We start from the raw sequence: 26,392 nt of genomic DNA on the forward strand, positions 1-26,392 counted from the left end.
CAGACTGCACCTGGAGTCTGTGCCCAGCTCTGCCCCCCAGTTCAAGACAGAGGCAGACAGACTGCAGAAGGTCCAAAGGAGGGCCACGAAGATGACCAAAGAGCTGCAGAACCTGCCCTGTAAGGAAAGACTGACAGAGTCTCATCCCAGTATGCCAGTACTTAAAGAGCAGCTACAAAGAGGACAGAGGCTCTCTCCTCACAAGGAGCCACACGGAAAAGACAGGGGCAACAGGTACAAGTTGCACCAGGAGAGGTTTCATCTCAACATAAGAAATAAATTTTTTACAGTGAGATCAATTACTGGAACAACCTCTCACAGATGTGGTAGAGTCCCCATCACTGGAGGTTCTCAGGATGTGATCAGACAGAATAATTTCCTCTAGGCTCTCCTTCCCATAGGTTGGACCAGAGGGTCTTTCGAGGTCCTTTCCAACCTTTGCTATTCTTGTATGATATACTGGGTTGATGTGATCTCTCTTTCAATATTATCTGAAGTAGTGCACTGGAAGTGTTAACTAAAAGACTACTCTCCAAATGAAATATGCAGGTCTGCTCTCATTAACACATATCTCATTTGCAGCTCAGTGGATTCCAAGTGCTACTGGCTTAATACACTGCCTTTCAACTTGTTATTTAAAAGATCTTTAAGCATTCCCTCCTTTAAAATTAGGGGGGTTTAACATATATATTATAAACTTTGCTCTTTGTATATCTCACTGAAGAAGCACAGCTGTTGAACACCAATTATAATACTCTCTCCATTGCATACTACAATTCTAGTTAGCCAATGTAATCCAAGTTCATTATTATATCATGACACTGTTACCAAGATTCTTTCCAAACCATTACCAAAAGAATACAGAAGCCTAGTAATCTTAAAACCACATATTGATTGAATTTTACTTCTTAATTAGGTTCTTGTTCTGCTAAAGGAAAATAAAGGAAGATCAGCTTTCTATCAAGTCTAAATAACTTTTTTTAAATAGGTTCATTCTACATTCATTCTACTGTGATAATTAAGATTTGCTTGCCTATAGTAGCAGATTACCTGGAATGAGATACAGATCACAACGTAGACATAACCCATACAAAAATAGTACTTTACAGTTAAGTCTACATCCAGAGGGAAAAATACCATGCATTTTGGATAAGAGTGTGAATTCTAAAACAGAGAAGACATTTCTTGTTTTTTGTCACATCATTCATACCTTGAAACAAAAAATTAAAAAAACCCAAGCCATTTTTCTACAAAGTCAAGTTTTTACACTAATGACATTTAAATCACTTCTCAGCCTCCTCCAATATCCTGTAGAAATTATATAGAAAATTAAGAATAACCATTATATTGATATAAATGGAATACTTTTAATATCCACTCACAACTTTTAGAAAATTTCCTGACAATGAATAACAAAAGGAAATAAAAATAGTTACTGCAACATTATATTCTTCCATTTCCATTCTATCAAATGGAAAAAGCACACTTAGAGTAACCCTAGATAAATGAAAGACATATTTTACGAATATGGACTACACACAACAGGGCAAATTACATTATTTTACTTCAAACTAGTTTACTTACAAGACAAATACACAGTCACCTGCCAGTCAGAAAACAAAAAGGCGTTTTAGATAAAAATGAATGATGGTCACAGTCATTACACAACACTGAAATGCCCAAGGTATTAAGGTTTACAAGATACTACTCAGCTGCAGTCCGACAGTTTACTGTTCTTTTACCTGATATAGGAATTTTACGATATAAGGTATTTTACAAATACACAATACAGGTAACCTCAGCATTTTCACTGAAAAGTACACTCGTACCATAAACATTGAAATACTACAGTTCACAAGCCCTTTGAAGATCACTTTGATAACTCCCCCTTCCCAGAGGAGCTCATTACTTTCCTTAGCAAAACATAAGTATTGATATACCCATATCCCTGTGGCATTCGCCTTTATAGTTTCAAATTCATAGATTCAATCTTACGGTTTTCAAATTTATCTAGCTATCAGTAAACACAGCAAAAATAAAAGTATGTCTATTAAAATATAAAACGATGTACCCATGTTTGATTTAAAACCAGATAATTATGGCTTACCAAGTCCTAAAAGGTCAATAGTGGGTTCTGATGACTTTTTTGGACTTGCTTTAGCTTCTGATTGCTGATCCTCTTTCTTCTGTGGCTTTTAAGGGAAAAAAAATAAACACAAGTAACCTTTCTGAAAAGACTCCATGCTTAAAAAATTCTCATTAAAGATGCTTCTTCAGTATCAGAAATAAAAGCCCTTTTCTATATTTGTTTATCATAATGAATTTGATTTGTAATGATGTATGTGGCAGTTATGGTCAAAGGAACATGGCACGCGATTGTAAAAAATTATCATTATATCTTCACTGGTATGTAATCACTTTTTAAATAAAACTAAGTTCAAGGATAGCTTAAAAATAGGTCTTAAACTCTTAAACTGAACCACTGCATATCATGCACTAGGCAAAGAGCTGTCTATAATTTATCAACTCATTTCAGCAACCAAACTATACATTTCTGCAACATTAAAGAGAAAAAAAAAATCAAGTTTTTAAAAGCTTAGATTTAAAAATCAGAAGCAGACTAGTGACATTATTTAGCCTTCTTGCAAAGAGCATCTGCAGAACATGCAGCATTTACAGATGCTAAGCGTCGATGCACACAACCTTTGTTCATGATCTTTTCCTTTAAAAACCTGAAGGCTAATAACAGCATTCTTCTCTTTTGGAAAAGGGAACTCCTAGTCTTTTCTTGCCTAGAGACTTCAAAATGTAAGATACTACTGACATGAAATTTGATAATTACTTCATAAATCTGTTTATAATTCATACCAATATCAGGCTGATTGCCTGAATCCATTGAAACATCAATTTTTAAAATTAATACAAACTAGTTTATAGTAGTGACATAAGAAATGCATTTCCTCACATGGGTTCATTACACCTTTACTGTCACACTACCGACCCCCTCTTATGTGAGCAAAGCCCCCACTGAAAACCTCCAGCAAAGAGCTCCGACGAACTGAACTCCACTTCTGCAGCTACAGGGCACAGCTACTGTCATACTCAAACTGACCCTTGCTAATCTCTCAGAGAAATACTTGGCTCCTCTTGCCAAAAATTCTTAGGTTGACTTTAAATACCTTGCTCAAGATCAAACTGTTTGGGAAATCACCTGCTGGAAAAATATTCCGTGGATGCCCTGATTCTATACTGTATTATAACTTTCATGTCTGAGTTTATGATCTGAAGCACAGCACACTGATTCCCAATGCTCCAAAAAACTATAGTTTTTGAAAGTAAACTTTTGCATATCAAGAATTTTGTTAAAGTGACAATTCAAAATAAAGTTTTCCACAACTGACCACACCTCAGTATATGTGCCATAAAACTTTAAATTATTATCCTAAATACCAATCAGAACTAACAGTGAATATTTCAGAACAGAATTTGTCATGAAACTCTGCACATTTGAGTCTTCTCCAACTCTGTAAGGAACACTATGGGTCACAGAAGCTGTAAAAAGAAGCATTTCTGACATGTTGCTTGATTTCATGAAACTGGCTTTTTTTCCTTTTCTTTAAACATCCTAAAAATTCTGAGCATAGAACAACTTCTTTCAACTGAAAAGAATAACTGTTAGAATTATATCATATTTGCAAATTTTCATTACTCCAGATTAGATTTCCGATAACTACCTAAAAGCATAAGTTCAAAATAAATTAAAGCTTGGCAGGGTTAGTTTTGAATGCAAACTTTTCACAGAAAGTAAACACTTCTGCATATATTAGTAAGAATTACACAGAGTTCAAATGGCACTCTTTTTTTTTTTTGGTACTTATTACCGTAGCAAATTAATCTCATTATCTACTCTAAAAATTTAAAAATATAGTAGGAATAATCCACTTAAGTCCTCTGCTTTGTCAAATGAACATTTTCAAGAATTATTAAATGCCTATTTCTGTTTCATCACTCTGCAAATAAGAAAGGCAGTGAAGACACAAGGTATAAAAATATGAAGTTCTACAAAAATATGATCCTTTAAGATATCCATTTCTAATATTGTTATATTTCTTGATCAGCAGTTTCTGTGCCATTTTGCTCCCTTGCCAGTATCTAAAGTAATAGGTTTAAAGGTTACTTCATAGTTAGCTACTTTAAGAAAAACTGCAAAACCATTTTCAAGCTTGTTAGCACAGCAAATATTTCTAGACATTAATACTGCATTTGTTTCATTGACGGAGATTTTCTCCACAAAGCAAAGTTCAACACCTTTACAGCTACACAGTTTTCACCAGCACACTAACCTATATTCTGAAAATTGAAAAAACGTATCAGCCACCTGACATTTATCAATACTACATCTGTACAATAGTGGTCATGCAAAGCAACATTCAGCTATCTGGAACAAAAAAAAAATCTTCCTCTTACCTTTAATTTTACCTGCAATACTATGTTGTTCCCCCCATTCTCTCACCATAAACAAAGACCATTTCCTGGAATTGCCTATCCTCCAAGATTTCTGTTCTATAACTGGGTATGCCTTTATTTCTGCTTAAGATGCTTCACAGCACATAGGAGGGCTTTTGTTCAAATTCAGAAGACATTTGTTCAGTGCTTAAGGTCTGCCATGATTCACAGATAGACAGGGACCTCTCTAAAGTCACCCACATTTAGACATAAATTAAGTAAGGTTGGCAGCAGTGGGATGAGTTGGAACAACAACCTTGCATGAACACCGTTATTCTTAAGAATACCCAAATACCCCTTGTTGCCATACTGTTTCTTAGGACAGCTTGTTCTCTCTTTGGTCCTGGGGATCTTGGGCTACCTGACTGCACCATGGTCCACTTGAAGAAGGTACAGTGAAAGTCAATGTCCTACTGAAGCATTCTGTAGCAGGGATCATGCCCTAGGATTTGGAGCACAGGACCTCAAGAGGTCCCTTCCAGCCCATATAATTCTGGCATAAACAAGCTGTTAAAATTTTTGGAAAAGAACAAACAGGGAAGTCACACTGGTGTCACTGGAAAATTTTATTCCAAATCATAAAGAGAAATGTGATTTTTAATTTTTTTTCAGTAGTTTTCCTCCAACAGGACTCATACATGACTAAGCTTTATGGAGAGAGTGGCCTTTTGAGATATTAATGCTAAGTACTGCACACAGTGAGCACAAAAGTGTGCAACAGGCAAAAAGGTGCATAACAAGGCAGTGACATTTCCTAAACTTAATGTTTAATTTAGTGTTGTGCTTTACCTAAAAATTACTGCTTTTTGTAGAGATGCAAGGTAGCATGACAAATGCTTGGAATCTTGCTGCACTAAGATTCATCTCATTTTCTATTACTAGTCTCCTTGACTCCCACAGCAATTATTTTTAAGTATTGACACCAGTACCAGATAATCTAGTCCTTGTTGTACCCTTTGGAATAAGGCCGCATGAAAAATAGGAGACTAAGCAGCATTAAATAAACTAAAAATAGCATTAAAAATCTGATATGAAGAAGGCAAGTAGAAGGGAACAGGTACACAATTTTGGGCATTTATTTTCGAGTGGAGCCTTCAGGGTTACTGAGGCAACTGTTGTTTTTACAACACTCAAGACTGTCTTAGTAATATACAATCCTAAATATCCACTGGTCAGATTATGTGACTAATACGCCTGTTCTAGAACAAGCAGCAGTCACAAGTGTTGAGGCCATGTTGCTGAGAACACAGCTGCGCTGGGCAGGGCACGTCTCAAGGATGAAGGACCATCGCCTCCCTAAGATCTTGCTTTATGGTGAACTTGCCACCAGCTGCCGCAAGGGAGTCCTGAAGAGAAGGTACAAGGACTCCCTGAAACAACATCTCAGCCTTGGCCATATTGATCAACATAACTGGTCTACTCTGGCCTCCAATCGGGACGTCTGGAGACACACTATTTATAACACTGCTGATGCTTTTAAGAAAGCACACAGGGTCAATCTCGAGGAGAAAAGACAATGCAGAAAGACTCGTGCCTTGCAGAATATACCACCTAAGGAGTCTTTCTGCTGTGCCTTTTGCAACTGGACGTGCCTGTCTTGTATTGGCCTTTTTAGCCACCAGTGCGCTTGTAACAAACATGGGTAGAGCCCTCCCCAAATCTTCGTTCCCGAAGCCCAGCCATGATGATGATGATGATGATGATGATGATGACTGAACAAAGTAGATGGTTGTAGCAATTCCTAGATATATTTACTTCAGGTCCTGCATTAACAACTTCTCATTCAAAATAATTTTTATGCTACTAGCACATTTCTTCTGAAACACTGTCCTTGCAAACAGCAGAGCATCAAGACATCTTTGATATGCAGGCCTTACACTGCCATTTTTCACAGTTGTGACTAATAGCCACTACATTACTCTTCAAGGTGGTTCTCATGTTGGAGTATCTATTGAAAGCAAGCAATGTCTGCTGCCTTAAATTGAGATTACTGAAAATAGTTTATTTGCAAATATCACTGAAAGAAACCGAAGCCAGAACAAGCTTCCAGGGAGTCAATTTTTTTGCATCCTTCACATGGTCAGCTTAGTACCTAGCATGACTTGGAATTTTCTGCCTTAAGAAAAAACAAGCCTTTGTTTTGAAAAGAGCCACAATAATCAATTTAAGTTATCCTCTATTCAGCAGGTATTAGATACTTCTGCAAAATTAAGGAGGCAAATAAACCTTGCAATCTTTTACGTGTATTTTCATCTATAAAGCACATCTTTTCAGTAGAGGAGCAGGGACACACTCATTAGTCAGATCCAGTATGGGTACTATACATTTTTGCAATCATGTATACAACAGGTAACTGCTATGCAATAATCCTTTATTGATTTACTTTCCAATGCTGTCCTTTTAACCTTCTACTTAAATACACTCTTCTGTCATTCCTATCTTCAGAGGCAAAAAGGAAGACCCAGGAAACAACAGGTTGCTCAACTTCACCGCAGTACCCAGAAAGGTGATGGACCAACTAACCTGGAAATCATTTCCAGGCGCATAAAAGACAAGAACATGACTGGAAGAACCAGCATGGCTTCACCAAGAGGAAGCTATGCTTGATCAACCCAACAACTTTCTACAATGTCATGACTGTCTCGGCAAACAAGGGGAGAGCACTGTGTAGCATCTTTACTTCAATAAGGCTTTTGATGCTGTTGATAACTGCTGAAAGTATTATCATGGAAATAATTTCCTCTTAAACTTCCTGCTCTCATTCAATTATCTGTAAATGCGGGTAGAGTCCTTCCCAAATCTTCATCTGCGAAGCCTAGCCATGATGATGATGATGATCCAGTGATGACTGACTCCCAATTTTATACCCAAATCAAGCTACACCTAAATCCTGTCTGCTGCACATCTACAGTACAATAATATGACAGTATAGCACTAATACTACATCCGTGAGTAGTCCTTAGGTAACAAGATAAATCCCCTTTCAGTATCTAAAGAGCAAATATTGTAAAATATTTAGGAAGTTCTCATAACTTTACCTCTACCAAAATGAACAATTGAGAATTATGTCTACAGACAAGAAGCAGTATCTCTCTCCTATTAAAAGAAAACAAAAAGAAAATACAGAGATGAATATTTAGACCTTCACTTAACTTCCTACACACTGTCACTGTAAATCCACTGGCTTGAAATTACAGGAGAGAAATACATATGCTGACAATCTCCATATACCTCCACATTGCACCTTGGTCAACTTTAATGTTTTATGCTAAGAAACCATCACAAATAAAATCCAAAAGCAGACAACAGTGGAGAAGATCAAGCCACTTGTAATTTATTTTGATTTTAAAGCAACCCAGTGCACAAGACTTCTTTAATCTCACACTGAGATGGTGTCTTCATTAGAGGAAGCTGCACCAGCCGCTTCTTGTAATTCAAAGAGATACCGGCTAGGATTCAATTCATCTTGATCATTTTCCTACCATTAGAAAATGGTAGGCCACTTACCAATCTTGTTCATGTACATACAATTTCAGCTCCAAGATTTTAAAGTAATTTCCAGGCCATCAGGATTTGGTGGAAAAGTTACAAAAATCTGTACCAAAGTTTTGAGGTTTATTTTGCTCCAATTCAGACTACATCCTCAAAAATGAAAAGAATTGTTAATAACTTCCCAATTTACACAGAATGAGAAAGTTTTCTATTCCATCATGAAAGGGTATCTTTTAATTCAGCAACCTGCATTTAATGTTGCACTGCTGTGCCACTCTCCTTTGTTCTTTCTTTACTAATTTTGTGCAACAATAGAAGTTATCTGAAGTTTAATTTTTAAAAATTGGGTAAGAACACCAGGTTAGGCCAGCAAAAAAAAAAAAAAATTTGTGTCTACTAGGTCTCAATTTAAAAAACAAAGCTCTGTTTTATAGAAACCAATATTTGCCTTTATTGAACTCTCACAATGCATTGCCCTCAATATACCACTAGTTACAGCATTCTAGTTCAATCTACTTTATGTGAAATACTTTGCTTGAGTTAAATGAAACCAAATAAGTCAGCAAGTAACACTGTTAATCACTCTATTCATACATTAAGTTCTGGAGTTGATTTTACAGACTTGATTCTTTCTCTTTTACGTTACTCTAAAGCAAATTACCCAGTATATAAGGATGTTTCTCTGACAAGGACAAGAGAACTGACAGCTACTTTATACCATATATTTTGCAAACTAATTGCTTATATGGGTCTAGTGGGACAGAGTTCACATTCTTCATAGCAGCTGATAGGGTGCTATGCTTTGGATGTGTGGCTACAACACTGTTGGTAACACACCATTGTTTTGGCTACTGCTGAGCAGTGCTCACACAGCACTCAAGGATTTTTCTTTTTGCCCACATTACCCCCAGCAATAGGCTGGGCATGAATAAGAAGCTGGAAGGAGATGTAGCTGGGACAGCTGACCTCAGCCAAGAGAACGGATGCTCCTATATATGGAACTCATCCTACAAATCACAGTGAATTCCCAAATTCAGTCTTCCTATTGAAGCTTAGCATGCACAAGCCTTGAACCTCTGAATCTGAGCATTACAGTTTTGCAGCAGACTTATCCAAAGGCAAACTCGCAGTCCCTGGAACGGGCAGCAATGCTTTCTCACAGAAACTTAGGCAGCAAGTCTGCAGGAGATGAGATCATGAAGAACACTAAGTAACACCTGAAGCATAAGTCACATACTGTAGGAAGTCCAGGGTGTCTGTGGGTATTTCACCAAATTTTCTTCAGCCAGCTATTTTTGGAAATAACCATTAAATGAGTGATTCATTCTGCCTCAGAAAAAAAAAATTGAAAAAAATGAAAGCATTGCCAAGTCAATCTTCCTCCTTCCCCTGTACAAAGATTATAGTACAGCACATACGATGCTGCCTATAAGGGATATGGTCATCTTATGGGCAAGACTGACTGTCACATGCCTATTAAACTCAGGATGCTGTGAGGTCTACAGCTGGTGTTACCAATGCTCCCTTGCTGAAAAACAACAAACTTGTCCTTTCTGAACTCTCAGCACCATGTATGGCTCTTAGGTGCACAAGATGGGCAGGGGAAGACAAGAGAGAAGTGGAAAGCTTTATACCAACTTGCTTGGTTGACAGAATAGACAACATACATGAGGTCTTCTGGTGTTAGACTTTGAATGAGAAAATGGCAAGAGTATTCAGATCTAGCAGCAACTATGTTGCTCTGCAGCCAACCCCACTGACTTTTTTTAATTACTATTGTAGTAAAATAGGAAAATAATCCAAGTTTGTGAAATGATTAAGGACACTGATATCCTTTCAGAACACATTTTTTAATATGATCATACATTCCAGAGCCTATGGTCAGTCTAAATTTCCGGGCTACTCTTCTGCATATTCCTGTTCATCAGAACACTCTCCTCTGAGAGAGGCAACTGAGGGCACTTTGCACTGGAATTGACAGTGCTGAAACAAACTTCTTTGGTAAGGTCTGGTTCAAATGTGCCAGCATAGAAAATACTCTGGTTATTTTTCATTATAAATGGATGATTCAAGTTTCTATTTTCTGCTTTTGTAACCTTACGTGAATTATCTTCATAGGTACTGATTTTAAGGGTTTAACAGTTCTAAAAGACATGACGCACTGTAAAAATGTAACCCCCCCCCCAAATACTTTAAAAACAAGTAAAATGTTTGCCAAATTCACTACCAGAAGATACTAATGTCAATAATTTAGCAGGTTTCAACACCAGCATTTAGGATTATCATTGACCTTATTCTCATTTACATTGTGTGAGAGCATTAAGACGGGTAGCATACATGGTGCAAGACATAAGCCACATGACTAACAGCCCTGACGTAGACAAACTCTGCAGCCAGAGCAATATCATATCATGGCTAGGCTTCGCGAACGAAGATTTGGGAAGGCACTATCCACTTTTGCTACAGGCACGCTGGTGGCTTATGAGGCCAATACGTGACAGACATATCCGATTGCAAAAGGCGCAGCAGAAAGACTCCTTAGATGGTGTATTTTGCAAGATACGGTTCTTCCTGCGTTGCCTTTTTTCCTCGAGAGTGATCCTGCGTGTGTTCTCGAAGGAGACAGCTGCGTTATAGATGGTGTGTCTCCAGGTCTCCCGATTTGAGGCCAGAGTAGACCAGTTATGTTGATCAATATGGCCAAGGCTGAGATGTTGTTTCAGGGAGTCCTTGTATCTTTTCTTTGGGGCTCCTCTCATGCGGCAGCCAGTGGCAAGTTCACCATAAAGGAAGATCTTAGGGAGGCGGTGGTCCTTCATCCTTGAGACGTGCCCTGCCCAGCGCAGCTGCATTCTCAGTAGCATGGCCTCAATACTAGTGACAGCTGCTTGCTCTAGTACAGATGTATTGGTCACATAATCAGACCAGCGGATGTTAAGGATTGTACGGAGGCAGCGCTGATGGAAGCGTTCTAGGAGACACAGGTGGTGCCGGTAGATGACCCATGATTCGGAACCATATAGGAGAGTAGACAACACTATGGCTTTGTAAACACCGATCTTGGTGCTTTTCTTCAAGTGTTTATTACGCCATACTCTTTTGTGGAGTTTTCCAAAGGCACTATATGCCTTAGCTAACCTGTTGTCTATCTCTCCGTCGATCTTACCATCTGAGGAGATGAGGCTACCAAGGTAGTTAAACTGCTGGACTGATTTGAGCTCTGATTGGCCAATGGTGATATGGGGATGATGGAAGACTTCCTGAGGTGCAGGTTGATGGAGGACCTCTGTCTTCTTTAAGCTGACTTCCAGCCCAAAGAGCTCAGCAGCATCTGCAAAGCAGGATGTTAAACGCTGCAGAGCTGCTTCTGTGTGGGCGACAAGGGCGGCGTCATCAGCATAAAGCAGCTCCCGGACAAGATGGTTTAAGGTCTTGGTGTGGGCTTTCAGTCGCCTTAGATTGAATAGACTTCCATCAGTACGGTATCGAATGTAGATGCCGTCCTGATCATCGAGGTCTGCTGTGGCCCTTTGGAGCATCATGCTAAAGAAGACGGTGAATAGGGTAGGAGCGAGAACGCAGCCTTGTTTCACACCATTCTTAATTAAAAAGGGCTCAGAAAGTGTGTTGCCATATCTGACTTGGCCGTGCTGATCCTCATGGAGTGAGATGATCATTTTAAGGAACTTGGGGGGGCAACCTAAACGTTCCAAAATCTGCCACAGACCTTTTCTGCTCACGGTATCAAAAGCCTTGGTGAGGTCAACAAAGGTTACATAGAGACCTTTGTTCTGTTCCTTACACTTCTCTTGCAGTTGTCTGAGGACAAATACCATGTCTGTGGTGCTCCTGTTGGCTCTGAAACCACACTGACTTTCAGGTAGAATTCCTTCTGCTATAGTGGGTATTAGTCTGTTCAAGAGTATTCTTGCCAGGATTTTGCCAGCAATGGAGAGCAGAGTAATACCACGGTAGTTTGAGCAGTCAGATTTAATACCTTTCTTCTTATACAAGGTGATGACGACTGCATCACGAAGGTCTGAAGGTAGTTCACCGAGCTCCCAACAGCGCACCACAAACTCGTGAAATTTGGTGTGGAGTGCAAGGCCCCCATGTTTCCAGACTTCAGGTGGAATTCCATCAACCCCAGCTGCCTTGCCGATTTTCACCTGCTGTATGGCCTTGACGGTTTCTCCTAAAGTGGGGGCAGTATCCAATTCATACTTTACTGGTTGTTGTGTGATGGACTGAATTGCTGAATCTTGGACTACACGGTTGGTACTGAAAAGAGTCTGAAAGTGTTCAGACCATCGATTCAGAATGGAGGTTTTATCTGTTAGAAGGGTTTGACCATCAGCGCTGAGTAGAGGGCTTTGGACCTGGTATGTAGGCCCGTATGCTGTTTTCAAGGCCTCATAGAAACCTTTGTGATCACCTGTATCTGCGCATAATTGAGTTTTTTCAGCTAGATCGATCCACCAATTGTTCTGGATGTCACGGAGTTTCTGCTGGAGCCTGCTGCATGCGAGACGAAAGGCTGTTTTTCTTGCGTGACAGGATGGCAGTGTAAGGTGTGCTTGGTGGGCGGTTCTCTTCATCCTCAACAGGTCTTGGATTTCTTGGTTGTTTTCATCAAACCAGTCCTTGTTCTTCTTGAGGGAGAACCCTAAGGATTCTTCAGAGGAATGCAGGATGCTGTTTTTAATATGGTGCCAGATTGTTTCAGGAGAGGAATCTGCAGAAGCTGTGGGAATGTTTTCGAGCCTGGTTTGAAGGTTTGCCTGGAAACTGTCTCTTACTGTGGCTGATTGGAGATTGTTAACTTGGAGTCTTCTCCTTGGGATGCTGCCCCTTTTTGGTTTGAATTTGAGCTTGAAATTGAGTTTACAGCACACAAGCCGATGGTCTGTTTGGCATTCTGCGCTGGGCATCACGCGGGTATGGAGGACATCACGGGCATCTCTCAGCCAGAGCAATAGTAAGTTACTAATGTAAAAGTCCCTCCTACTCTGAGCAAGGTATCAGTCACAGTCAAAAATCTGATTCATCAGCTGTCTAGTCCGCTTACCTGCTCCTATTTTCTTTCATATTTTAATATTAAACAGAAAAAATACTTCTCTGCACATTTTCCTCAATTTTCTGAAAAATTCATATGAATCTAGGAAGTCTGTTTAAAACAGATCTGACTACCAATGCATTTCTAACTTATATACCCTACCTTAACTACAAGAAGCCTTATGAAAGCTGAAGATCCATCAAATAATTTTGTGAAAAGCACTTAAAAGCAATTTCCAGTTTATTCACTAGAGCTCATATACGCCTCTATGGTTACTGAACGAAAGTGTTCCTTTCCTCTTATTAGGTAAGAATAGTATGCCTTGTGCATAAAGCAATTGGATTCCTTCCCTCTTCATTACCTGCTGGCAGTAAAACTTGCAAGAGAGCATAAACATTTGAGAATTGCCATATGAGAAAATAATATAAGTAATTGACTATAAGCTTGCAATAGGTTTGTAGATATGATTTTTCTGACAGCTCATATATTTATGCTATCCAAAGTTTAGTCCATATCTATTTACAGCATTACTCATGTAGGCATCCCAGAATTTTTAAAGAATGTTTTTACAGCTTTCATACCTGACATGCATATAAGTAAAACCTCATCTTTTCATAATATTTAAATTATATTAAAGATGAAATGTGTTATTCTGTTTACCCTCCTATAAGATACCATATCATATCATATCATAAGATTTTTTCTTCAGACTTGAAACTGATGAAGAAGAAACTTAGAAATCAGACTAACTCTTCAAAACTCAGGATACTTATAGCAAGTGATGAACTCCTATTTTGCTGAACTAGCAAAAAGCCAGAAAACAGGTATACTATATTGAAACACAAGTTATGTTACAGTGTTATCATTATGTACAGACTACAGTGACTCTGCAAACAAACTCTATTCATTTCTAATCAAGAGAAAACCTGCAGGTCAACAACAACAACAAAAAAAGCTGCCATTCTCATTTACAAAACTAGAATTACCACAAACCAAACAAACTGCCAACCTGAGGGGGAAATGTAAGTTTATTATTTAAGTATTTCAATTATTCCAGTCACTCATAGACACTGAACTACTCACACTGACTTGCATAAGCCAATTTAAGGCATTTACATCAAGCAAACCAACAAAACCAAATTGTCGTAAATATGATTCTGTGCACATGAAGGTTCTTCAGACAAAACAAACTCTCAAAGGCAAACTTTTTAAAGTGGTCCTTGATTCACACCTTCATTTTAAAAACCTGGGTATATGGATTTCATTAATTTTCACAGTTAAAGCAAGGTACTTGAACAAGATTATATAAAATGTGTTGTATCTTTAGTCACTTGAATTAAAAACTTCATGGCAGAGCTAACAGACCCTGCACCATAATCTTATTCCATTAATATGATTTTATCTGGGTCTAGGCTAATATGCTAATAATTTCTATAGAAATGGATTAAGACTATTCCTTTGTTATTACTTATTGACCGTGCAGTACTAACATTGTATTTTAACTGAATTTAAAACATTGGCTCAGATCTCATTTACTTTAGTCAATGTATTCCAAGAAGGCTTAAAACCTTTCACGCCTTAGCTGGATCGGTTTAGTTCCTTTCTAATGCATCAGACAACCTCAAAGGCCCTTTTACCTTGCTCAAAACAAAGTATGAACCACATAGAAGCATAATTTCCTAAAATGAAGTTGGCTGTCTTTTTATACTTACTGCTGAGACTACAGCAAAATATCAAAGATAAATCTCTTTAAATTCTTATATTCATGTATTAAATCTATACAATAACCACCACATTTGAAATACTAGTTCTATGCATTCTGTTTCCAGTATATTAGGTTCTTGAAGCTGACAAGTTCAGAATAGGGTCTGAAAAAAAGAGAGAAAGCTCTTTTTCCTGCTTGATACTTGGAAAAAAGCAAAAGATTGCGAGATGACCGGTAGGTAATGGTCACAAAAGAAATAGGAACCTGAAGCCAATCTAGAGATGGCAAGACTGCAGAGCAGGAGAGGCACATTGAGTGCAGAGGTAACCAAGTTTTCCAGGGATTCTGGGGGCAAGGACTTGAGAAGAGTTTGCTGCAGCTCTAAATCTTTGAAATTACTGCATTTGAGCCCAGAAGCAAGGACCTGTTTACAAGGACACAAAAGGCAGAGAAAAAGCTGTTTATCAACCCTTTTCCTATTTTGTATTATCTTGTCATGGAACTTGATTTAGATAAAAAGCAAGAGTTCTACTTTTAATCCAATAAAACCTGGGGTTTAAATATTTAAGTAGAAATTACTACGAAGCAGAAAGTCTAAACAGATCCATCTTAAAGCTAATCCAGTGTCCCATTATGAGATCTATAAATCAGATTAGGGTCGAAGTGTTTTAATGCATCTCAGTCTGCAAGCTGTGAAATGCAATAAACACAGTTTGTATTTTTAGAAGCTATTTTAAATACACCTACAGTTTTTGAATCACATATTATGGTTGTATGAACTCAGCTTACATATTTCTCCTTGCCTTCTATTGTGCTCATTAGCCTGGGCAAGATTACAATAATGCAGCTATATTAGTTCCAGTTCCTCATTTAACTGTTTTCTTTTATAATTTTCCTTCTAAAAACCTTTCAAGTAGTACATAATACAACATCAGTGTACCCAATCAGAACTAAAGGGCATGTATTTGTAATTCCTTCTTCATGTATTTCCAGACAAGAACGAGTTGACTCATGCATGGCAACTGACTGAGCTCACAGTAAAAAACCAATCCAATCCAAGAAATCTTTTCCATCCCTGCTCATGAAGGTGTGCTTTGCAATCTGTTCCTTAACTATAACAAAAGCGCCTTTTTTTGCTGAAAAATGTTTTTTGAGTGAGACTTAGAATCACAGAATCATCAAGGTTGGAAGAGACCTTTAAGATTATCAAGTCCAACTGTCCACTACAGCACTACAACTGTAAACCCTAAACCACTAAGTCGCATCAGCCAGCACAAGATTCAGATGTTTTTTGAACACCTCCAGGGATGGTGACTCCACTACCACCCTGGGCAACCTATTCCAATGCCTGACCACACTAACAGGGAAAAAAATTTTTCTAATATCTAATCTGAATCTCCGCTCTTAGATTCAGGCCATTTCCTCCTGTCCTCTCACTGCAGGCATGGCAGAAGAGACTGGTCCTCACCTCACTAAAACCTCCTTTCAGGGAGCGCAATAAGGTCCCCCCCTGAGCCTTCTATATCATATATCATACAATATAGGAAGCCCAGGATACATATAGGATCCAATATATATATATACTGGATGAATATAGGATATAGAATATATTATATCCTATATTCACCCAGTATCAAGACCTCTACCCTTAGCTAGCAACCAGCTCACACCTTGGATCTTTCCTGGTGCTTATATCTCAATCACTGGCTAGTCCAGCATGAAATTTGCTACTTGTTACACAGTGTGCATGATCACAGAATGTTTGTTTCCAGGAGCCAGTGTTAAGACATGACTAGATGCTAGTCTCTACAGCTGCTGACCCTGAGATTCCTAAGACTTGCAGTCTCTTTCCAGTGGTCGACATCAGCTTCTTATCCTATTTGTCTGGTAGTTGAACTTGAAGTTTGCTAGTGTTTACATACAGACACAGAAGAGAGAGTGCAGTCACTCACAATACAGTTGCAAACAGAATTTGGCACATATAACACAACAGCCTCTGGTGATCAAGTGCAGGACTCACAAGCAAACTGCCCAGCAACCTGCATGTATGTGACTGCCCCTCTGTATTCCTCTCTCCCCTGCGTCCTCATGCTTCTTACACTCCAATCCACCTTGATTCCTCTATTCCCCTGCTTTTGGTCTCTGCCACCTAAACACCCCATTATAAGATTCATGCAATATTATCTGCCCTGTTCCCAAATTCTTTTCTCTCTGCATTCCACAAGAAGTCCTATAACCTACTATGCAATCAACCTTTACTTGCCTAGGGTTCCTGGGAGAGAACCTCTTTCCTTGACCCACCACACCACTTTCCTTCAGTGGACTAGCAGAAGCAGATCACTGTTTTCACTCAGTGTTCTGTTTTCACTCATTAGTTTACTCCTCTGCTCCTCCCTATTGCTTTTCCTCTGATTCTTACAGTCTTTGTTTTAGTCACAGTCTTACAGCATCATACTGAATACTGTTTCATATAAACAGTCTCTGCGTTAGGACTTTTCTTAACAGAGTTCTGTTTCACAGAGTGTTGGACTAATATCTTGCACTAGCATCTTTTCTATCATTATGGCAAGCAGTATGATACAAACACTTTATGAAGTCTAAGCATGCTAGAGGTATATATCTCTAGAGGTGCATTTAAAGAAGGCTCTCAATTAGCTCTATGGAAATTCAATCCTGTCACTAACAACTAATCAGACTGAAATAGCCCCATAGGTTAATTTTTCTTACTTCTGTATCAGCTTTTTGCTTTCTTTAACTGCTATGAAAGTTAGGAGAGGGTTGACAAGTACTTTATCATCCCCACATAGAAATACATAATTCTGTTTCACAAATGCAGAATTTAGTGAGAAGAAGAAATGTTTATTAAATACTTATGCATCATTAGCTGTATAAATTGCTTCTGCCAGTCAGGTTTATTTTTCTTTAATTTTGTTCTCATTTCAAAGTTAATCACTTTGAAACGATTGCTTTAAAAGCCAAGTAACTTTAACCTATCATATACAATACCAAAATGGATTTCTCTTTACTCAGGTAAGCTCTATTTTCTTTGTCTTCACCCCCCATATCATAATTTTTAACATCAACTATCGAGAAGCACTGTAGCCACAATCCAGTCTAGCAGCCTACATCTCCACTGAAGAGGAGTCAAGCTTCTTTCTGCTTTCAATCCTCCAGTTTAAGTAATATGAATCTATATGAAATTTCTAGATATTCTGAAAGTTAATATTTAAATCATCCTTAAAAAAATTAAGGATTGCTAAAACTTTTTAGATTCACAGCTTCAAAGATTTTTAAATGTTACAACTGGTCCTTCAAAGTGATATTACAAGGCCTCTGATTTGTTTGTTCAGTCATCCATTTCAACATTTATGCTAAAATTCAACCCAACCTGTTTTGTTTACCACTAAAATAATCTGTGTTTAAACCAAGGAAAAAGACACATTGATATCTACTTACAGTATAAACTGAGGCTTAAGTACATAAGACAAAAAATCTGTTTATTACCTTGATCAGAAGTTACCCATGTTACTACACAGTGTAAAATACACCCTCTGCCTAACAGACAAGCCTGCAGCATCTTCCTCTGACGTGAAATAAAATATCCTCAAGTTGAGAGAGACAATAGTTGCTGAGCAGAGAGACGGGATAGATTTATTTGTTCAACAGTACACTGACATGCCCAGGGACCAACATCAGAACTGCCCTCATTTTCTTCTAGCCACAGGTACCAATTTCATAAAGGAAAAAGTTCAAGTAAAATTGAAAGACAAGCTCATCCAATTGCAATTATTTTTTCAACAGAGCCAAGAGGCAACTGACTGCAGATGGGTTAACAGTTCTGATGGATATATGAAAGGAATTTAGCAATAAAGAGATGCTAGTTACTTGAGCAACTAGGTAACTGCTAACTTAATTCTGCATCATACTTATGATCTTACAAAATTATCTAGAGTGAGGAACTTGTCCACTTCCTTGAAATTGTATTAACAGATCCTGCTTCTATCTTCTTTTGCTTTTACCTCTACCACAGCTACAGTGCTGTCTTCCAAATACCCTTGAGTTAATTTTGTGAAGACATAATTGTGCAACAGGATGTATGCCAGAGTCAAAAACTTCTCTGTGCAACTGTTTTAGTGCCATGAGCAATTATTAAAACATAATAAATTAAACAGTCCAAAGAAATATTCTTATACCTTTTTTAGCAAAAAGGCATACAATCAATACCTATATCAACTATAATTAAAACCAGAACACACTAAAACTGCATGAGACTGGAATATCGTTGAAACCTTTTGGGGAATTATTTTTTTAAACAATTTAAAGTTTAAGTTAATGATGGAGATTTAATGTTATCGGTGACATCTAAAATAATTTTTATGAAAAATAAGTCAATATCTTTACTCCTCAGTAAGATGTGCACATCTGACAGGGCCTCCCACAACCCCACTGCCCTATCTTGATGGTCACACACTGTTGAGATTAAGGACTTTCTAGCACGATAAAATGAAACAGAGCACACAAAGACACTTGATTGCTTTGCTCATGCTCCAGTACTTGCATTATTTTAGGAAAAGAAAGGAAGCCTAGATAAGATCATTATTTTGAGTGACATTATTTAAATTAAAGTATTTTTCCTCTTATCAACTTCATCTCATCCAATCCTTATCCTTCTTTACAGTCAGTTCCATGTATCAGTACCACTTCAGTAAAAGTGTCATGCATTTTGTTCCTTCACATTTGATTGATTGTACACAATCTCCTAACTCGTACTATAATTTTTATAAAACTTCATGAATGCTCCTGTGGTTTCAAATGCTTCAGAATGACTAAGTCTTGGTCATACAGATGTTTTTTTCTAAAGACAGCATCCAGCCATGAATAAGGCTGATTTAGTTCATGCCTGCTTAAATGTGCCCACTTTATTCTGTGCAAGATACAGGTAAGCATATGGAACATTGCTTACCTAATTTTCTCAAAATCACCAAGAAAAAAGGTGAAGCTTAGCATGACCTGAACATGCTGTCTGTTAATAACTACTATCAGCTGGAAACCCAAGGCAGTATTATGTTTTGAACGTGCATGGAGCAAAAATGTAGCTGAGGATCAGTTAAAACTAAGCACACGTAACAACAGCTTTTTGTAAAAAAGAGTTTGGGAAGTTAAACAAAGGAAAATTTAACCAAAGCAACCCACACTTAAGCTTGTTCTCATAGTTTTTAGATTTTATTTGCACAGAATTAAAAGAAACCCCATATTGAAATACTATTCTGCTGTAGACCAGAGTTGAGAGAATCAAACAGTAACAGCAAAGATGCACTGGGCTGAGGAAAAAAATGTGATACTCTTCCTGAACATTGACTCCTTCTCCAACACTAAAAAGACAAAAACTTTTCTTTTTTTTCCTGACAAAAAAGAGTTCTCTTTCATTGCTTCTACCTGCAATATCTGTTTCTTAATTTCTTTGTCTGCAACTTCCAACATGTAATAAGAGCCATGACAGATCAATTTCATTAAGTAAGACTATTTTTCAAAGCAATCCTAGAGTATAAGGAGTCCTTTGTTACCTGTGAAAGAACGAATAGCACAGTTTTGGGAAGAATCTAATTTGATTTGCCTTTCTCCAGATTAACATTAAAAACAACCAAAGAACCAAAAATAATCTGATCTCTTCTGCAAGACTGAAAAGGTATGATTAGAAATGTAAAACCAGGCTGAGACAGGTCCATAGTCTGTAAAATGCAGACTGAGAGAAGAAGAAGCCTTAAAATCCTTCACCCTTTGCAGGGATAGGGGGAAGGGAAACAGGTTGTCCTATTTTTTAACACATACTCCTAAATCCTGAGCTTTAACTCATATCTACTTAGTCTGAATTTGTGAAAACAAAGACTAAGAGTACAAATAAGACTATGTGTTCAACCAGAGGCCAAAGCACGTTTCTGTTCCTGTGATAAATATGATTGCTTATATATTATAATTTAAAGTTATATTAAATTTTATATAAAAATTGAAAAGAAAAAACACTTTAAAATTAAATCATTCAGAAAGGCAAATAATGCTTTGAAGGTTAGGGAAATGTTATCAACGTTTCAAGTTGTTCGACTGATTTAGCAAATGTATCATCAATACAGTATCGAAATAAAGAAAACATTTAGAATATTTATAACGTAATTCTGCATTTAAATTATCATTCAGGTCAGTATTTGTGAGTCAACTTATTTCTACAACTTAAAAATAAATACCAAAACACATCACTTCCACCAAACTGGTGCTTAAGTGGACACCAAAAACTCTGAGGGCTTTCACTCTTCCACCGATCCCCACCATGCTACTCAGTTTTAAAGAAGAGTAGAATATTAGTGCATTATTTGCTTCAATGCATTTATCCTTGTACAAAACTACTAGGATGATAATTTGGAATACTTTGGATAAATAAAACCATCACAGAGAACTAATGGATACTGATAGTTCCTCTTGCCTCACTTTTCCAGGCAGGTTAATTTCTGTGGGAGTTTTAGCTGGTCTTTAGGGAAAAACAAACACACCATCCTAACAAGCTACATTAAGTTCTTCCTATTTGGTTAAATTAGTATTTGTCACATTGTTTTTCCTACAGGAAGGGGAAAAGGTGCTAATATGATTGGCCCCCCCTTTTATTTGAGGGGTTCTCCAGTACCTTTTACATGCAAATAAACTGATGTCTGTACCTCTGTAATGCAGGCCATCTGGTGCTGGCTGGTACCAGCCGAGCAGCTCACTGTTACTGCTGAGTTTAAGCTGCCAATTTAGTCTCCATTTTGGGGAAGAAAAACGGCATTTGATATACCACTCTTGAAAGATAACTTCCAACTGACCCATTCCTGTCACTTGAAATAACTCTACACAAAAACAAGAGCCAGTTTCAAACTCAAAATGTAACATAATAAAACAAACTAAACTCACAGTGTCATATTGTACTTCAGTTAATCAAGTGTAACTGCTGCAGTCCTTCAGAAACATTTATCATCCTGATATGTTCAGCAGAATGAAAAAAGTCTTAACTTTGAATGTCAATATTAGTTTGCAAATGCACAAGTAGTTTGTGGGAAAAAGAATAGTTTGTTCTTTACATCCTAGCCATTTAAGTTTACTGTTCCAGTACAACACAATCTTCTCTTAAAAGGGTTTACTTTCAAGAAATTAGACGTGGTTTCACAGTAACTATTGTCCTCAACAATGCAGTATTTTACAGTGAAAACATCACAGTATTTTCATGAGAGTATTCAACTCATTTGAAATCTCTAAAACAAGCACCAGAGAAAGCTGCACAGTGCTGAACTCAAACCCTTTCAAAGCATTCAGTGTCATGGACTTAGCCGAACCTTCTAATTTAGGATACCAGAAACACCAAGGTTTTCATGGACAGTTCTCCAAATAACTTCTGGCTTAATTCTGGATTGCTAGCATTGTTGTAGACCAGGTTTTCTTAATTTAAAAATTAGGCTACATAAAGAGTTCAGTACTACAAAAATCTGAACATTTAAGCGTATGAATTTTCTCCTTCTTTACCCCGGCAGCACACCAGAGCCTCAAGTCGTTATTGCCAGTTAGGCCTTTTCCATTTGCATTTGTATTGCACGAGGACATAAACAGGTGTCTTGAAAAAAACTAGAACTGTCCTAGTTGCTCTGAAACTCAAAAAGTCATTCATACAGCTCAATCTAAGTTCTCTGTTCTAAATAGAGCAATGCAAGTGCCTTTACTAAATAAAGTGTTATTCCTTATACCATTTGATCACTTGTGAAGTCATCCTCAGTTCACTTTTTGCAGCTCTTGTTTATCCAGTTCGAACGCTCAAAAGAAATATTTCCCACAAAACTCACTTTAAGCACGAGGTTTCTTTACTGAAAAGCCATTTTGTAAGAAAACTCACAATTGTTAAATCAGCTAAAAGATGATTTTCTGTTCTTACTTATCATAGCATGATAATCAATAAAGTATCTTTTACTTCACAGCTACCTGATACATTAATGTAATATTGGGATCAAAAGTTTATTAAATCAATGCTACAAGCTTTTAGCGATATTTGAAAATGCAAAAGAAATCATATTAGACTAGCTAAAGATCAGTTAGTCATGGCAGAAAGACTCTTACACAGATGTAGGAGCAGATTAGTCAGTTCTATGAAGCAGAGATCAAAACATGTGAATTGAATGTGAACATTTTAAATTTTTAGGATGTATATTCTTGTTTAAAAAGCTAAGAAATTTAAACTCGGAAGATAAAATTGAAGTCACTATGAACTTAAGAATAGTAGGAGTACACGACACTTGCAAAGAGATCTGAAGTCTTCCCTAGATTCAACCTTCTACCAGTTTAAGACCTGTAATTTTTTCCATCTTTATTGATACTTCCACAGGATAGTTAAAACACTGCTTCAACTAACTTAACATAAAAGAAGTCTCAAAATTGTGGTAGAACTGCCAACTCCTTGCTCATGTATTTTTAACTGATTGACTTCCCAAGCCTGGAATGTCCATACTGGAGATAAACCATGCCTGCAGTAAAGGTGACCAGTGACATTACATATGAAGTGTCCAAAGAATTCTCATATTCTGTTTCCTCCTCCAGGAAGATGAAAACTGGGGAAAATAACCATGTACTGCTTGATGTGGTTGCTGAAAACACGAAACACAACACTATGGTCAAGATGCCTGCACTCCTCTCCTGATTCAACACACAGTATTTAAAATAGTCTACGGGCAGTCTCTACTGGGATGAGAAGTATATCACTATTACTGAAATACTAATGTTTATCAGTTCCCTAAAGCAGAATCACACCACAACAGCAGCAATTTATTATTCCATATAGAAAAATAAAACCTTCTGGTTCTCTGTTTCACCAGCACTTTCCAAAAGAAACAAGTATTTGATACAGGTCTCTTTCCTTTAGATTTAAGAAAGCAACTGCAACTTTAAAATGTATCAAGTTTATAGGCTGTGTCTAAAAGCAGTTTATTTTGAATGAGTGATCTTTAAAAGCTCTGAAAATCCCAAGCTTGAAGAATCTCTTAAATTAAAAAGATGACACACAGATGAGTTCCATTTGAGCAATCAGTGCTGACACATTAATAATGAAATAAAATACGCTGAAGTATTTCAAACATTTTGCAGCTGCTACAACAGCACTATTACCTAGTACAGATATATTTACCAATTTCCACATTTTCTAGTACAAGCAGTTAAAATCAAAATACTTCTTTTTATTTGCTTAATCATTAACTGGTAATCTAATGACTTTTCAAATATAAATCTGACAAGTGGTATTTCAATTGGTTTTTATTTCAAGTATTAGGATAATTCCTCAGCTGTAACTACACTCAGTTGTCCTTTCTGATCACCTAACCAGCCACGTAACAAGGTTCAGGTATCCTTGCAAAGGGAAACTGTCTCTCTCCCAGACCAAAAGTAAACCTTTGGGCTCTAGGAAGTTCAGATTTCCAAACCACAGAAAAGTTTTTAGCCTTATAACTAAAGTATATTGTTATAAGGACCAGAACAAAACATTTAACTTGGCTGGATGCCCTTGTAAAACGTCAATAATCAACAGCTCTAATGTTTTTATTGTCACCCATAAACTTGCTTTAACCTCTTGCCATATGAATAAGGATATCCTTTTCCACTATCTCAGTGAAGCTACACACATTATCATAACAAAATTGGCTTCTGCATTAACTTAGTCCAAAACTGCTTTCTAATTTCAGAAAAATGATATTTGTATTGGGTAAGGGCTTTTCCCCCCCAAAGCATGCATATATTTTTGTATCTTGTTTTGTTATGCAAAATGAAAAAAACTCTATTTGAAAACTGAATTAGAAATACATCTGCAATCACAGTCTATGAATATACAACATTTTTCATAATTGTAACACTGCACTGCTGGGGAATAAACTGACAGATGGAGACTCCAATGCATTCTGCAGACCAGAACATACTAATGGATTCACATAATCTGAGAGAGGACACATGTAGTAAAATAAATTATTCTATCTAATACTTAAATTACCCATTTCATTTTTGTTTAATATTAACTCTATACAGAAGTGTACCTGAAATCTTAATTGTACTTATGTTGCTAAGGCTGCTCATTATGCTTTAGCATAGCTGTATAAAGAAGCACCTTAAATGGTTTGCCTGTCACATTTTGTGACATGATCTAGTTGCATATTTTCAAGTTATCTAGAGTTTTAACTTAAATTCTATAAATTATACAATGATGTTTAAAATGGATTCACTTATGAAAGACAGTATTAGATGATAATACAGGACTCAATAAAACTGAAAATTTTCTGTGCAAGAATAGCAATGGTACAAGTTAAAACCTTAATTAGGTTTTTAGTCTGAGCTTAAATCTTAACAAAGCTTAACTTTTAATTCCCATCTTACCCTAAACACATTCCTCTTCACATGGTCAACCAATCTTTGTATGCAAGCAACAGCACAAGTAAATGATTCATGCGGATTAACCAGATTATTATTCATATACACACACGTGTGTGTATATATATATACACATATTAATTTTCCCCCCAAATCTCTGTATATTTCTAATACAATGTGCAATTTTTAAATAACTGTAGAAAATAAACTCTTCTTACCTTTTCAGCTGTTAACTGTTTGGACGGTTTTTCTGATTCTCTCTCTCTCTTTTTCTCTTCTTTCTTTTTCTCTTTTTCCTTCTGCAGAAAGAAAAAGCATTTTGCTAGTACCCAATTTGCAAACATATTGAATGTCTACAGCCATATAGAATATAAACAGATATCTTCAGTTATTCCTTTTTAAATCAGAGCTTATGCCTCTATCTGCTCTGCTTCCAGAAGTGAAGCTCATTTTGCTCAGATAGCAGTACTAAAAATACTGCAACTTTGAGAATTCAAGAAATGCACTATTTCACCTGGTCATCTGCGTTTCTGCTTCTAAGCAGACGGAAAAAAAAACAACCAGTGTTGCTTCTCCTGAACTGTGCAGAGCTGAAGAGAAAACCCATCTCTACAAGTACTTCCATTAACTCTGATAACCTCTCTCATCAGGGCAGATGTCAGTTACCTCGACCAAAGAACTACAGTAACGTAATTTGCACACAGTTTTCTGCAGAAAGTTACTAATTTTTAAAAGTTAATCTACGTGTCTTAAACAACACTTCTGAATGTAAAAAGTTGCCTTAGGCCCTATGACAGACCACCTGAGTCATAAGACATCAAGTTGTTCCAGAAAGTGAAAATATAAAAGATGCCTTTACTCTGAATGCATCATAATGACATTACAGACGTTTCTTCATTTTGGTTTTAAATGAATAAATGGGCCAATATTGCAGACTTAGTCTGACTGAATTAAAGCATAAAATATTCATTAAGGAATAACATGCAGAAGATATGCACTTTTTAAGCCAGTAATTGTTTTGACAAAGTGTTAGTAGTTTAGACCAGTAATCTGTCTGCATTTACCTTGTTCAACTACAGTGTAGTACTATTGAGTATATTTGAACATTAAAATGGATTGACACTAGGGTTTACTTCATAGTAACTCCTAAATGTTCTTTAGTCATTAGACTTGTATCCCTTTGTTCAAAGCTTTGAAACAGCTTTGTTTCACAAAAC

The 26,392-nt window shown here is 37.1% G+C and overlaps 1 protein-coding gene across 2 annotated transcripts in view; it reads right to left on the reverse strand.

Annotated features, from left to right (window-relative positions):
* The window catches only part of SMAP1 (small ArfGAP 1), a 91,221-nt gene that overhangs the window by 21,334 nt on the left and 43,495 nt on the right, over window positions 1-26,392 (reverse strand). For both annotated transcript variants that reach the window (XM_032681632.1, XM_032681633.1), the window contains 2 exons: window positions 25,394-25,474; window positions 2,108-2,192 (listed from right to left, as the gene is read on the reverse strand). In XM_032681632.1, the coding sequence (XP_032537523.1) occupies window positions 2,108-2,192; window positions 25,394-25,474 (166 nt within the window). The remainder of the gene's footprint in view (window positions 1-2,107; window positions 2,193-25,393; window positions 25,475-26,392) is intronic.

Source organism: Chiroxiphia lanceolata, chromosome 3 (assembly GCF_009829145.1).
Source record: "Chiroxiphia lanceolata isolate bChiLan1 chromosome 3, bChiLan1.pri, whole genome shotgun sequence".
Classification (NCBI taxonomy): domain Eukaryota; kingdom Metazoa; phylum Chordata; class Aves; order Passeriformes; family Pipridae; genus Chiroxiphia; species Chiroxiphia lanceolata.